General features: G+C 39.2%; 1 protein-coding gene across 9 annotated transcripts in view; it reads left to right on the plus strand.

The window, feature by feature from the left end:
* The first annotated feature begins 3,569 nt into the window (after positions 1-3,569).
* The window catches only part of PCDH9 (protocadherin 9), a 973,394-nt gene continuing 962,849 nt past the window's right edge, over positions 3,570-14,114 (plus strand). For 7 of the 9 annotated variants that reach the window (XM_082434782.1, XM_082434784.1, XM_082434785.1 and 4 more), the window contains exons 1-2: positions 3,570-4,128; positions 5,394-8,564. In XM_082434782.1, coding sequence (XP_082290908.1) covers positions 5,529-8,564 — 3,036 coding nt within the window. In that variant the 5' untranslated portion in view covers positions 3,570-4,128; positions 5,394-5,528. The remainder of the gene's footprint in view (positions 4,129-5,393; positions 8,565-14,114) is intronic. The other 2 variants (XM_082434790.1, XM_082434789.1) reach the window with 1 other exon arrangement.

Raw genomic sequence — 14,114 nt, forward strand, 5'->3', positions numbered from 1 at the left:
AGTCTTGAAATCCTTGAGGAGGTCGTTTGATCATTCCAAATACCACAGTCTATGTCATTTATAGAAAATGTAACATGAAAAAGCCTTTATGATCTCTGTGTGAAATGTAATTTTAAAATGCTGAGTGGTAACTAGAAAATCATAGGTGAAAATCCAATTAACAAACTGAACTGCGTAGTAATTCAGGTTATTAAATGCCATTACATGGAAATTATTGTTTAAATATATAAACATTAAATTCTTGCAATATAAAATAATTTTACTAACTCGATATCTCTTTCTGTATAAATCTGTAATAGCATTTTAGTCTTCACTTAGCTGGCCGAAGGTGACTTAGCTTCACAAGTATCCCATGACCTATATAACTGGCAGAGAACACTAAGGTAATTTTACTACAGCCTGGATGGCATAATTCTTAAAGTACTAATCAGGTACAACACAGGTGAGAACATGATAATTCCTTGCTGTAGAAAACATGCATTGACAAAGATATATAAGGGTTAATTGAAGAGCTCTAATTGGAAATCTAACATATATACTGGAAGATGTATATTGGAAATCATATAATTGAGAATCTAACATTTTATTAAATTCATGAAAGAAAAGTGATTAAAATGTAGCAAAAAAACAATAGATGTTCCCCTTTGAAAACTAAAATTAATGAATATTATCATTTCCCTAATTCATAATTATTCAGATATACCTTTTTAACAAAAAATTAGGAGAGATGGATTGTGAGTAGCTCTCAATATGCAAATGTTTTATATTGTGGTTTGGGCTGAAGCCTCAAGTTATGATAGCAGAGGGTTAGGAAAATGACCCTTTATATTTAATTTTCTTCCAGGAATATTAATAAGATCTCTAATAGTAGTTCTCATTCAAGAGTTTAGTAGTTGAAATATAATAGGGCAAACAAGCTTTCTAGCTTTAAGAGGTAAAACTATTATGATTAAAGAATCCCACTAATTTATACATGCCAAATAAACACCCATAAGATGGAATGCACTGAAGTCAGTAGCTCTATTTCTATATTATACTCAATGGCCTTTGAAAAGAATCTACATGTGCTTCGTTTTGGGGCTTTGACCTGTGGTTTCTGTTAATTGAAGTCTCATGGTCATAAATTTTTATAATGTGATGATATTTGTCTCTTCCTTAACTTTCATCTGTGTTCATACTAAGATTTCATTTATGAGCATAGCATAATAATGGGTCCTGACTACAAGCAAAGCTACCCCTTAGCAAACAGAAACAATTCCACTTAGTGATAATGTTAATTATGACTAAGCTATGTGTTGTGACTTTGAAATGACTACGGTATGATTAGAATAAGAGTGTGAGATAACTGATGCTTACAAAATGAACTGGAAAGTGGCTGTGCTGCTATGTTTATTGTAAATGTATCAGAATGATGGTTCATTTACTATTTTAAACTAGTTCAGAGCATAAAATATGTGGCAATTGGAACAATGCACTAGCTTTAATTGTAGATTTTGTGAATGGCAAAATGATCATTCACTGTGGTAAAATAAAAGAATCTTCCTTTAACTCACTCTCATTATTGTATGAGGTAATATTTTTCTTTTGACTTTTTAGCTACTTAAGCAGTCCTTTTTATTCTTAGATTTTGTATATTCTAATCATACAAAATACTACCATAAGAGTTGTTTAGTCATTTTAAAACAGTATCAACCTATGGTCTGCTAGAAACCTGTTTTATATTTCACATAGAAGGGATTCATGTATTTTACAGTGGGCTTTGAGGCACTGCACTTTTACTGTGTATATTCACCTGAGGAAAAGTTCGAAAAAAATCCTTACATTTCCATAGATGTGGAAAAATTGCAATGTCAAATGAATTGGTTAAATAATGGAATTATGTATACAATATCTAAGTTTGGTAGGTTTGCTTAGTGATTTTTTTTTTTACTTTTAAATATCTAAAAATAAGTGTTCATATTTAAAAAGGAAAGCCATTGTATTCAAAAACAAAAGGTGTTCCTGAACACGCCATCACAGTGCATAACTACATGAAAGAGCCTTCAAGGCATCTTCAGCCCAATACAGAATGGGAAACACGGAGGTTTAAAATAAATGCCCTTTATCCTCCCTGTAAGTTAGAACAAGTTATTCAATCATGCATTAAGACCTTCTCAGACAACCTTTATAGGTCATGCAAAAAAAAATATTTTTTTTGTTCCAAGTGAACTGTTACTATTATTAATGCTTCTAACTTTACTCAGGCATCTGGCGTCGTAGGTACAGCCCATAAAACAAACCTTCGTGGTTTACTGATTTTAAAAGATCAATCAAATATAGATAGTGCTTTCGGGGCCAATATTTAAGGAAAAAGGGTAATCCTTTCGAGAGTCATTCTATCCGGCTCTTGCGTGAAAATGAGAAACGCGTGAGGATACTCGACGGAACAGGAGTCAGAGAAATGAATTGCACAGGGAAAGACAAGTACTACATGCCAAGTTGGAATCAGCAGACAGTGTAAGGGGAAAGGAAACGTTCCACAGCTTGAGGAGCAGCTGGACAGGACTCCTTCCAGCCTCTCCCGAGCAAAGTTTGCAGTTAGGTGAGGTGAAGCGGCTTTTGCCGCAGCCGCGCGTTCGGGCGAGCTCGGGTTCACAGGTTTGGGGCGCGGCGGAAGCAGAAGTGCAAGGACAGCCTGGATCGGCCGTCGCGGCCCGTCCTACTGGAGACAAGACTTCGCCCCGCTAAGCAGACTGGCCTAGGGCTGACTAGGGTGACTAGGGGATCCCAGAGGCTATTTTCCCTTTCTCCCGGCAGCTTCCGTCACCCTGCACGTAAAGAGTGCTCAGATTAATTTTCTTTCCGGTCTTGATTGAGATTCGAATATCCTCTGTCCCGACCTTTCCTATCCGCCCTCTCTGCCCTTCTTGCCAATGTCCTCGCCAGCAAAAGCCTCTAGTTGCGGCACCGGGAATGTAGCCCGTTTAACGCGCTCCGGGGATCTGCTGGGCCGTGCTCTCCTCCGAGGGCCGACAGTGTGTCTCGGACCCTGGGTGGACTCTCCCATCTGTGCATTCTGGTCCCTCCATTTAGCAAAGAGAAGTGTGGAACCTGCGCCGGCAGCTGAGCCGCCTCGGCATTCCCCAACCGCCCGCAACGGTGCCCGAGGCTGCCGGATCCGCGCCCGCACGCCCGGCCGGCCTCCCGCGCCCCCTGCTCGTGCGACCGCCGGGTCTCGGCCGCTCGCCGCCCCGTGCCGTCCGGAGGAGCCGCCAGCCCCTCAGCGCCCGTGAGAGCCGCGTCCGCGGGGGCCTGGGGAGCGTCGCCTTTTCCCTCCCGGGCCGGACCCTGCTGGGCATGCTCAGTGCACCTCCTGGAACCCGGCTCTCCCGGGGCCAGGATCGGGTCTCCGGGTTTTCGCAGCTGCCGAGGGGGCGCTGGGGAGGAGAGGCTGGCAGATAGTCAGCGCCTTCTTCCACGCCCAGCTGCGGCCGCCCGCACCGCAAGATACGGGCCAATCAGGGGCCGGGGGCGGGGCTTATGCCGTCACGCCCTCCCTCTGGGCTTATTGAGAGTTCTATCAAGAAATTCAGTTCAGAGAGAGGAGAGAAGGAGAGAGGGGCAAAGGAGAAGGGAGAGAGGGAGAGCGTGCCAGACAGGAAGGAGCGCCCTAGAGTCTCCGAAGCACGAAAGAGATAACCAATTAGGAATTTTTCGGGCAACTGTCACCCACCCCGAGAGCAGCCAGAGACTCACCATCACCCCAACTCTGACGTTTCCTACAAGAAGTTAGAGACTTAAGCAGTACTGACATCGGAGGGAAATGGTATGTTTGATGCTGTGGAAAATACCCCGGAGCTGAAGAAGTGCAACTGGATGTTGTGTGTGCGTTAAATACCAGAAGAGCTCAGACCCCGTGGGTAATAGAGACGAAATGTGGAGAGAATGACTAACGACAAATCTGTGCATTTGTTCTCTGGAGTTGCTAATTTGCCAGCCCGAAGCAACACATTTTACAAGGAGGAAACGTTTTGCAGCTTCTGATTTCTTCCCAAACTGGTGCTACCAGATGCATGGCTTTCTATGTGCTGAAACAGCTCATTTCTAACTGCAGCATACCGGGAAAGGGGAAAGGTTGAGGCAACTAACGTAAGTATAAAGTTTCACATGCACAATTGTAAATTTTGTGTTTAGATATGTCCTCGGTGTAGACGAGGGATGTTTGTTATTGGGTAGACGGTTGGGGCAGAGCTCACCTACTAGGCTGTATCTGCATCCCTACCTGCATCACTCTGCCGGAACTAATCGCGGGCATCAGCTACCGTGCAGCCTAATGCAGATAAGATTAGAGCCTGGGTACTGACCAGTTCTACTCAAGTAGGTAGCTGCCTGGAGCCTTGCACCCGTTTAAATTGCAGTTAGGAGGGCATCTAAGCAGAAGGCTTTTTACCTGCGTTATTGAGTTGCAGTATTTACGTGTGGCAGATGTTACTAATACTACAACCGGAGATAGGGGTTAAGAAACTGCATTTTTCCCCCTCTTTTATGCTCAGTAGAAAATATTGTGCTGTTACATGGAAATGTTAGCTGCGTTTCACTTATATCTTGGCACTCTCTTCCACCTCTAGGATAAGGAATCCTATGTTATTATATATATTCTAAAAGTTTTAATGTGTTTCTTAATTCTAATGGTGATAATTTGGCAACATGGAGAAATGAGAGCAAGGTCTGGGTAAGAAACTGAAGGTCTTGGTATTGTGCTTTTAGGCAATGAGGTTATACAGTGGCCAGAGACTTGCTTCTGACGCTGCAGCAGCATGTCCGGATGCTTGCTTCCCAGTAAAATTGTATTTAGAAGGCAGTTGAAGAACTGGGAGGAAAGAAAAAAGATAGTCTTTTTATAAGAAAGAGATGACTCAGTGTGGCAGAGAAGAAAACACATCACATATGACATGTGAGAAAGCAGTTAGCAGGAACCATAGCTAAATAGTTAGTGTTTTTCACTGGCTCCCAAAAAAACTAAGGGAGGTGGGTTAGAAGCCAGGAGGCGGGTAAGACGGGGAGGGGGCGGCGGATGGAGGGAGATGGGGAGGTGGGGGCATGGTGGTGGTGGAGGGGAAGAGGAGAACAAGGACGCATGTTTTGAATTAAACAGTGTCCTGAAAACAGTGTGGGTGAATACAGGTAAAAATAGCAGCTGTCTTTAATTCAAAAGTAGATAATTTCATTTTCTCTGGGCAAATGCAACAAGCAGGGGATATTTAGTATTTTTATCCACAGAGTTAAGTTGCAAACAGTGGCAGAACAAACTGCCATGTTTACTAATATGCAGTGGGGAAATGTGTTGTGATATTTCGTGACTGTGTGCTTTTGTTTACTGAAGAATAATGTTGTCTATATGATTGTGTTGACAGTGGCTGTCTCCAAATAAGTCATGAGATGTAATGCATCCTCCAGCCCATGCACGCTTCCTCTTGCAATTTGTGCATCATTCCTCAGTGGAAACCTTTAAACCCTAAAATCCAGGAAAAGAAAGTAAATACATTATCATGGACCTGAGGGATTTTTACCTGTTGGCTGCTCTGATTGCCTGTTTAAGGCTGGATTCCGCAATAGCTCAAGAACTTATTTACACTATTAGAGAGGAATTGCCTGAAAATGTGCCCATAGGAAACATACCAAAGGATCTGAACATTTCTCACATCAATGCTGCCACAGGGACCAGCGCCAGCCTTGTCTACAGACTGGTTTCTAAAGCTGGGGATGCCCCTTTGGTGAAAGTATCCAGTAGCACTGGCGAAATTTTCACAACCTCCAATAGAATAGACAGAGAAAAACTCTGTGCTGGAGCCTCTTACGACGAGGAGAATGAGTGTTTCTTTGAACTTGAGGTGGTGATCCTCCCCAATGATTTTTTCAGGCTGATCAAAATTAAAATAATTGTCAAGGATACCAATGATAATGCCCCCATGTTTCCATCTCCTGTCATCAATATTTCCATCCCAGAAAACACTTTGATCAACAGCCGCTTTCCAATTCCATCAGCAACAGATCCTGACACAGGCTTCAATGGTGTACAGCATTATGAATTGTTAAATGGGCAGAGTGTTTTTGGACTGGATATCGTGGAAACTCCGGAAGGAGAGAAGTGGCCACAATTGATTGTTCAGCAAAACTTGGACAGAGAACAGAAAGATACCTATGTGATGAAAATCAAAGTAGAGGATGGAGGCACTCCACAGAAATCCAGCACAGCCATACTGCAGGTCACAGTAAGTGATGTAAATGACAACAGGCCAGTGTTTAAAGAGGGTCAAGTGGAGGTGCATATTCCAGAGAATGCTCCCGTAGGCACCTCTGTAATTCAGCTCCATGCCACTGATGCAGATATAGGCAGTAATGCTGAAATCCGGTACGTTTTTGGTGCCCAGGTCGCTCCTGCAACCAAAAGACTCTTTGCTTTAAATAATACTACTGGGTTGATTACAGTTCAGAGGTCCTTAGATCGAGAGGAGACAGCCATTCACAAAGTGACAGTGCTGGCTAGTGATGGCAGCTCCACTCCCGCTCGAGCAACGGTTACCATCAATGTCACTGATGTAAATGATAACCCTCCAAACATAGACCTCAGGTACATTATAAGTCCCATCAATGGCACAGTGTATTTGTCTGAGAAAGATCCTGTCAATACAAAGATTGCCCTAATTACAGTTTCAGATAAGGACACAGATGTGAATGGCAAAGTGATCTGTTTTATTGAAAGAGAGGTCCCGTTTCATTTGAAGGCAGTATACGACAACCAATATTTGTTAGAGACGTCCTCTTTGTTGGACTATGAGGGCACCAAAGAATTCAGCTTTAAAATTGTTGCCTCTGATTCTGGGAAGCCCAGTTTAAATCAGACTGCTCTGGTAAGGGTTAAGCTTGAGGATGAAAATGACAACCCACCAATTTTCAACCAGCCTGTAATTGAGCTGTCAGTTGCTGAAAACAACCGTCGTGGGTTGTACTTAACAACTATTAGTGCCACAGATGAAGACAGTGGGAAAAATGCAGATATTGTTTATCAGCTTGGACCGAATGCCTCCTTCTTTGATCTGGACCGAAAGACAGGAGTTTTAACAGCCTCCAGAGTCTTTGACAGAGAAGAACAAGAAAGATTCATTTTTACAGTAACTGCCAGGGACAATGGGACCCCTCCCCTCCAAAGCCAAGCGGCTGTGATAGTTACTGTTCTGGATGAAAATGACAATAGCCCCAAGTTTACTCATAATCATTTTCAATTTTTTGTGTCTGAGAATCTGCCAAAGTATAGTACTGTGGGGGTAATCACAGTGACAGATGCAGATGCTGGAGAGAATAAAGCTGTGACTCTTTCCATTCTAAATGACAATGATAATTTTGTGTTGGATCCCTATTCTGGAGTCATAAAGTCAAATGTCTCATTTGACAGAGAGCAGCAGAGTTCCTACACTTTCGATGTCAAAGCCACTGATGGGGGGCAACCACCCCGTTCCTCTACTGCAAAAGTAACTATAAATGTCATGGATGTCAATGACAATAGTCCAGTTGTCATTTCGCCACCTTCTAATACTTCTTTTAAGTTGGTGCCTCTCTCAGCCATTCCTGGCTCCGTGATAGCAGAAGTTTTTGCTGTGGATATTGACACTGGGATGAATGCTGAACTTAAGTATACAATTGTGAGTGGGAACAACAAAGGCCTGTTTCGGATTGATCCAGTAACAGGTAACATCACTCTGGAAGAAAAACCAGCACCTACTGATGTGGGCTTGCACCGATTGGTGGTCAACATAAGTGACCTGGGATACCCTAAGTCTCTGCACACACTTGTGCTTGTTTTTCTTTATGTTAATGACACTGCTGGCAATGCCTCCTATATCTATGACTTGATTCGCAGGACTATGGAGACCCCATTGGACAGGAACATAGGCGATAGCAGCCAACCCTATCAAAACGAGGACTATCTCACCATCATGATCGCCATTGTCGCAGGAGCCATGGTAGTCATCGTCGTGATCTTCGTCACAGTTCTGGTGCGCTGTCGCCATGCATCAAGATTCAAAGCAGCTCAGAGAAGCAAGCAAGGTGCTGAATGGATGTCCCCAAACCAGGAGAACAAACAAAACAAGAAAAAGAAAAGGAAGAAAAGAAAGTCTCCCAAGAGCTCTCTTTTGAACTTTGTTACCATCGAAGAGTCCAAACCCGATGATGCAGTTCACGAACCCATCAATGGGACAATAAGCCTGCCGGCTGAGCTGGAGGAGCAAAGCATAGGTAGATTTGACTGGGGTCCGGCACCTCCAACCACCTTCAAGCCGAACAGCCCTGACCTGGCCAAGCACTACAAATCCGCTTCTCCACAGCCCGCTTTCCATCTTAAACCAGACACTCCGGTTTCCGTGAAAAAGCATCACGTGATCCAGGAGCTCCCGTTGGACAACACCTTTGTCGGGGGTTGTGACACCCTTTCCAAACGCTCTTCCACTAGTTCAGATCACTTCAGTGCCTCAGAGTGCAGTTCCCAAGGAGGCTTCAAGACAAAGGGCCCCTTACACACCAGACAGGTAAATGAGCACTTTTACTGGTCTATAAGTACTGCATACAAGTGCCCAGTCAACCAGTATTAACGTGCCAGTGTGTCTCTTGTTTTGGTCTAACTTTAGCTTAGTTATAAAGAGGGGAAAAAAAACTTGACCCCTTTTCTATTCCTCTGGGGCTCAGTCAAGAATTTTTAGAACAGCTTTGAAATTTCTGAGTTCTGAGAGTTATTTAAACTCCCAGTTTCCTTCAAATGGCAAAAGATGAAAAGAGGAAATTATTCCAAAATGTCCCAAGATAACGTTTGCTGAGGAAGAAAACCTGTCCTGATAGGCCAAATTCTGCTCCTGGGGTTTCCAAATTGACTGCTTCAAGATTTTCACATTACCGTTTGATCTCAAAAGTCACCTTCAAATCTCGTTTTAAATGATGTTTGAAGGTGTGACTATCATTATGTTACAGCTGTGGTTGCTAAAGGGGTTAATTTTTTTTTAGTCTCTAAAAAAGATAGTAGAATATTAAATGTATATCAGCTGTGAAACACATGATTGTTGATAGATTGCAACTAAGCCATATAGGAAGTCTCCTCTTTAATTTCAGATGATTTTACTGTAATATAGTAATTTGGGGGTTGAATAGAAAGGTTTGCAGATTGTCCACAATGGCCAAAGTCCTCTTTCAAAAAATAAAAAAATAAAAGAAGGAATACTTTCTCCCTAATAGAACTGATTTATACAGAAAAGAATGAATCCATTGTAAATATTCTCTCATCTTAGTAATGCATAAGTGATCTGTCATAACTCATTTTAAACTGTGAAATATGCCATATGAAGAGGGATTAAGAGGCTGAGAAACTCATATTTCAACCAAATCCAGAATTAGTTTTTCTTAGGTCTAATAATTCCTTGTTAATAAAGATTTAAATGCAGCGCTGTCTAATTTATTTCACTGGTGCTTGTCTGTTGCCATGAAATTTGAGTGTCAATAATAGCCTGTAGATGGCACTAGGGTATCATGTCCCTTGTGCTGGCCAGCTGCCAATCCCACAGTAGCAAGGAAAGGGAGAGGGAAAGATCAAGCTGGTACTATAGCCAAAGATACCTTTATTTAATGATAGTTGCTCTGGAGCAACTAGCATGTCAGTTCATTTGCTTGCTCATTTGTGATCAGCTCCCACACACCAACTTTCTAGGATTTTGTAATCCAAGTTCTATCTTTGTTGGTATTGAGTCCACCTATGGTGATGACCCATCTGAATTTGTTAAAAATAAGGAACATACAGATTTTAGAGAATCAAGTAAAGCAAAATAAATTTTCAGGATAGTATTGACAGTCATTGCTTAGTATTTGAAAAGTCAAGAGTTTTTCTTCTTTATTTCCTGTGGTGGTGGGACGGGTGAGAATGGTCTATTGAAACTGTCTCTCACCATCCAATGTTTGTTGCTCTGCAGTGACTTTACGGTTTCATGGTAGTAAGATATTTATTAAAATAATTTTGGCAGTGAATCACAGAGATTCTTTCAGAACATTAAGTATAACTCCTACGATTTTACAACTAAAATCTACATTTCTTAAAAGATTAAATATCTAGAACATTTAGAAAGTGCAAGAGCTTGAATGCACAGGATGAAAGGAATTAAAATAAGTCAGTTTGGAGGTTCTGGAGGAGAATATGAAGTTATTGGATATACATAGAATTTGGAATGAGTTATTTTCATGTTAACTTCATGAGCTTTTTAAAAGAGGTTTGATGTTTTAAAGTTAAGAAAATATCTGAGTTTAGTAGAGGTTTATAAATTTTGGTAAATAGTTAATCATGATGAGAAAAGTAATTTTTGAAACTAAGTGGATTTAAATATAAAGTTGCTATTTCAATGAAAAGAAAACATGGCTTTTTATTATTTGCTTTTAATGGGAAAGTCACTCAAAATACTGATGATATTTTATGATTTGCATAATATCTTGAAAAATATAACACGATTTAAAACTTTTCATATAAAATCTGAAATTTGTTTTCCAAAGAAACATGCTAATATTATTCCCACGTCGTCATCTTTCTTTTCATATTATGTGTGGTGGGTATTATGAGCATTGATGTACAGACCCACTTTTTCTGACTTCTTCCCCAAAGTTGAATCTATATATAGTACAGTGACATAAACGTTAAGTGCATTTCAGCAAAGTATGGGAAAGATCTTTTGTCGAGGCTTAGTCAGTCATAGGAAATTTGTTTGTATGATGTAATCTTTGAAATAAGATGCTGAGTAATTCTCTAACTGGAACTAAAGTGCATTTTAGACATTCCTTGAGACCATGTGTTACCATGCTGTTCTCCTTGTAGGCATTTCAATGTTCAAATTAGCTATAATTCACTATTATGGTAAAGAGCTACTGAAATGGCTTTGCTTACTTACACCTTTTAGAAGTTATCATGCTGAGAAAGAAAAATTGCAATGTTGTAGAAAAGGAATACTTCTGGAAGTAAGGACAGGTGATGGTGATAGCAATGTGTACAATTTTACTATGAAAGAGGCATATTTTCTATGAATGAAGAACACACATATATATACTATCCTTTAAATTATTTTTTCACTGAACTATATGGCTGTTATTAAAGATGTTCTAGTTAAGCTAAAAAGTAAAAATTTTTTTTTAGCTCCTTCACTTCAACTAGTGGCTTCACATAAATACAAAATGTGCTCCTGAAGCAACACAATTTTGAAAAAGTAGGGTTTATTACAACAAAAGCTTTCAAAGGAATTTATAAACTAAGGTATAATCTGTGAAGATTTTTAGTTGAGTGGGCAAAGATTGCTGTTAACAGAAACACCTTTTCACTTTATGGTGCTAGTTGATGTGTGGGTAAAATGGAAGATTCTTGAGCAAAGTGTTACCAAACTTAAATATCATGAGTTTGTATTGTCTGTACAATGAAAACATAATGTCTGACATTTACACCATGAGCTTCGTTATAGTGCATTGGTTTTTATTTTGTCTGTCTTTTTTTCCCTGCTGTTTTCCCTCATGTGATATAAAACAATCATAAACCACATTCCTCAACCACTCTATTTTACTAAACTTTCATTTTCCTTGAATATAGCAAATCTGTCACCGAATCTTCCACAAATTTTTTTTTTTATGAATTTTTGGAAGTACCCTTAGTATTCACAGATTGAATGAAATGTCCCTTTTTGAAAGAGCTAGATTATATCTTGATATTTATTCATAAATAAACAAAGTTCACTGTTATAAAGGTTGAGAAGATGACAACATTATCATTTCCAATAGGGCTTTAAATGATAAAGCTCATTGGTATATTTAAATGTCCCTTTTTGAAAGAGCTAGATTATATCTTGATATTTATTCATAAATAAACAAAGTTCACTGTTATAAGGTTGAGAAGATGACATTATCATTTCCAGTAGGGCTTTAAATGATAAAGCTCATTGGTATATTTTTTCTAAAAGGAAAATATCTTCTTAATGAATATGGTTTTTAAAAGATAACATTAAGTTCTCAAATTGTAAGGTGTCTCAGAATCATTTGGAATGTTTCTTAAAACATGGGTTGTTGGTCCCCAATCCCAGAGGTTATGGTCCAGTATCACTAGGGTCAAGCCTGAAAATTTGCATTGCTGACAAGATCCTAGGTGATACAGATGCTGTTAGTCCAGGGACCACACTTTGAGACCCACTGCCTCAGCATATTGGGACCAGAAATGTCAGCCCCTTTCCCTTTCAGATTATCATTTCCAGAGGACCTGTTTTTGCATACTCCAACTCTCAGCTCTTATTGACAGCAGTTTTATTGTAGCTGGAAGCTTTACAGTTAGCTGTTTATTGCTGTTTCCCAACCTGGTTGACAGCATTTGGGGAATTAATTTTCTTGGCCCCATTGTGCTTTTGGCAGGGGTATAAATGAAAATGTTAAAGAATTTAAAAAGTGACCTATTTACATTTGACAACTTCTTACGGTAATAAAGCAATCTGTAATAGTTGTACTCTGAGTTTGGTTCAGGGTAAACAGTTACGTCTAATTTTCTAAATGAAATGCTTATTTTAGAGCTTAAACATCCTTACTTTAACTTTTCACAATCTAGAGTATTTGCTCATATATACATTTGTGTATATATTGAAGAAATTATATATTGAAAACGTGTTTGCATGGCATACTCAAGTGTATACATATACTTTTATAGCATAAAGGGAATTAGTTTATTCCCAATCATTCAGAGATACTATATTACTTTTATGATTACTTTTCATTTTTGAGAATCCCACTGCAGCTGTTACTGAAATGCTGTTATGTCATGTAAAATGCACAAGATAGTCATAGAATTTCTATTTAGAACAGTAAGAAAGAAAAATGAAATTGAAAGTGAAGGGAGCAAATGTTAACTAATGTGAAGCTAGCAAAAACTTTAAGATATTTTAAACTGTTAAATTTTGCAGTATACTGTGAGGGATGAACATAGGTGGCATATGGAAAAAATTTCTCCTCAAGATGCAAATTATATTTAAAATGTTATCAGTTGTGATTTTTGTTTCTACTCCTTTGCTAAGTGATCTATGTCATGAAATTAGTAGATACCCAGACCCCTTGGATATTCATTCAGGAATTTGAAATGACCATGGGCCATCCATTCAGCCTGGCTACCTTTCCTCTTGGTTTTGTGAGACAAATATTTTATATATTTTTTTCAGTCTGATACACCTAAGGTATAAAATTCAAGTTACACTTTAGCCTTTGTTGCTAATAACCTTAAGGAGAATAAAAGTAAAAAGTTACCACTGTATTGGGCATGGACATGTCTACTGATTACTGAACATTTGTTAACATAGAGAAAATAATTTCAGTAGTTAAAATATTCTATTATCTTATTTTTAAAATTTTGTTGCAATGAATTCTATATATAAGCAACACCATAAACTGATGTTCCCTTAGCTTCAGATGAGTCATCCTCATGTTGTCACAGAACAGGCTTTGGCATCATTAAAATTACCTTGTAAATATTGTACTTGTACTAATGTGTTATATTCTTATGGTGTATGCATAGTCTTATTAGTTAAATATTTCAAGCTAAAATTTATCTTCTCATAATAGCACAAATTAAAATATAATACATGAAATAGTAAAACAGAATTTGGACTTAATACAAAAGCTCAGATCTAAAATCAGATTTCCTCATAACCAGTTCTGAATTATTTTGACTCTTAAAGTTTCATTTTCTTATTGACATATAGGAGATGTATGTAAATTACACCCAAAATATTAGAAATGGCATCTTCATGAATTATTTTTCACATTACATTATTTTACATGACAGTACTGAGGTAGGAAAATGAAACCTTTAAATTATCTTCTTATAAGCTCTGTTTTCACAATTATTTTTAATATGTTATTTAGATTGTTTGATTTCTAAATTTTGCGGGTTGGGGAGTGGGGTAATGCAGAAATCCACCAAATGGGAAAAGCTATAGTGCTTGTGTTGGTCCAGCAGTACCAGATTGAGTGTTTGCAGAATTCGAGACCATGTCAACTGCATGGCTCATTTTTAGTACTTTCTCAGTTTGATT

The sequence above is a fragment of the Balaenoptera physalus genome (genome assembly GCF_965194825.1).
Source record: "Balaenoptera physalus genome assembly, chromosome: 18".
Classification (NCBI taxonomy): Eukaryota; Metazoa; Chordata; class Mammalia; order Artiodactyla; family Balaenopteridae; genus Balaenoptera; species Balaenoptera physalus.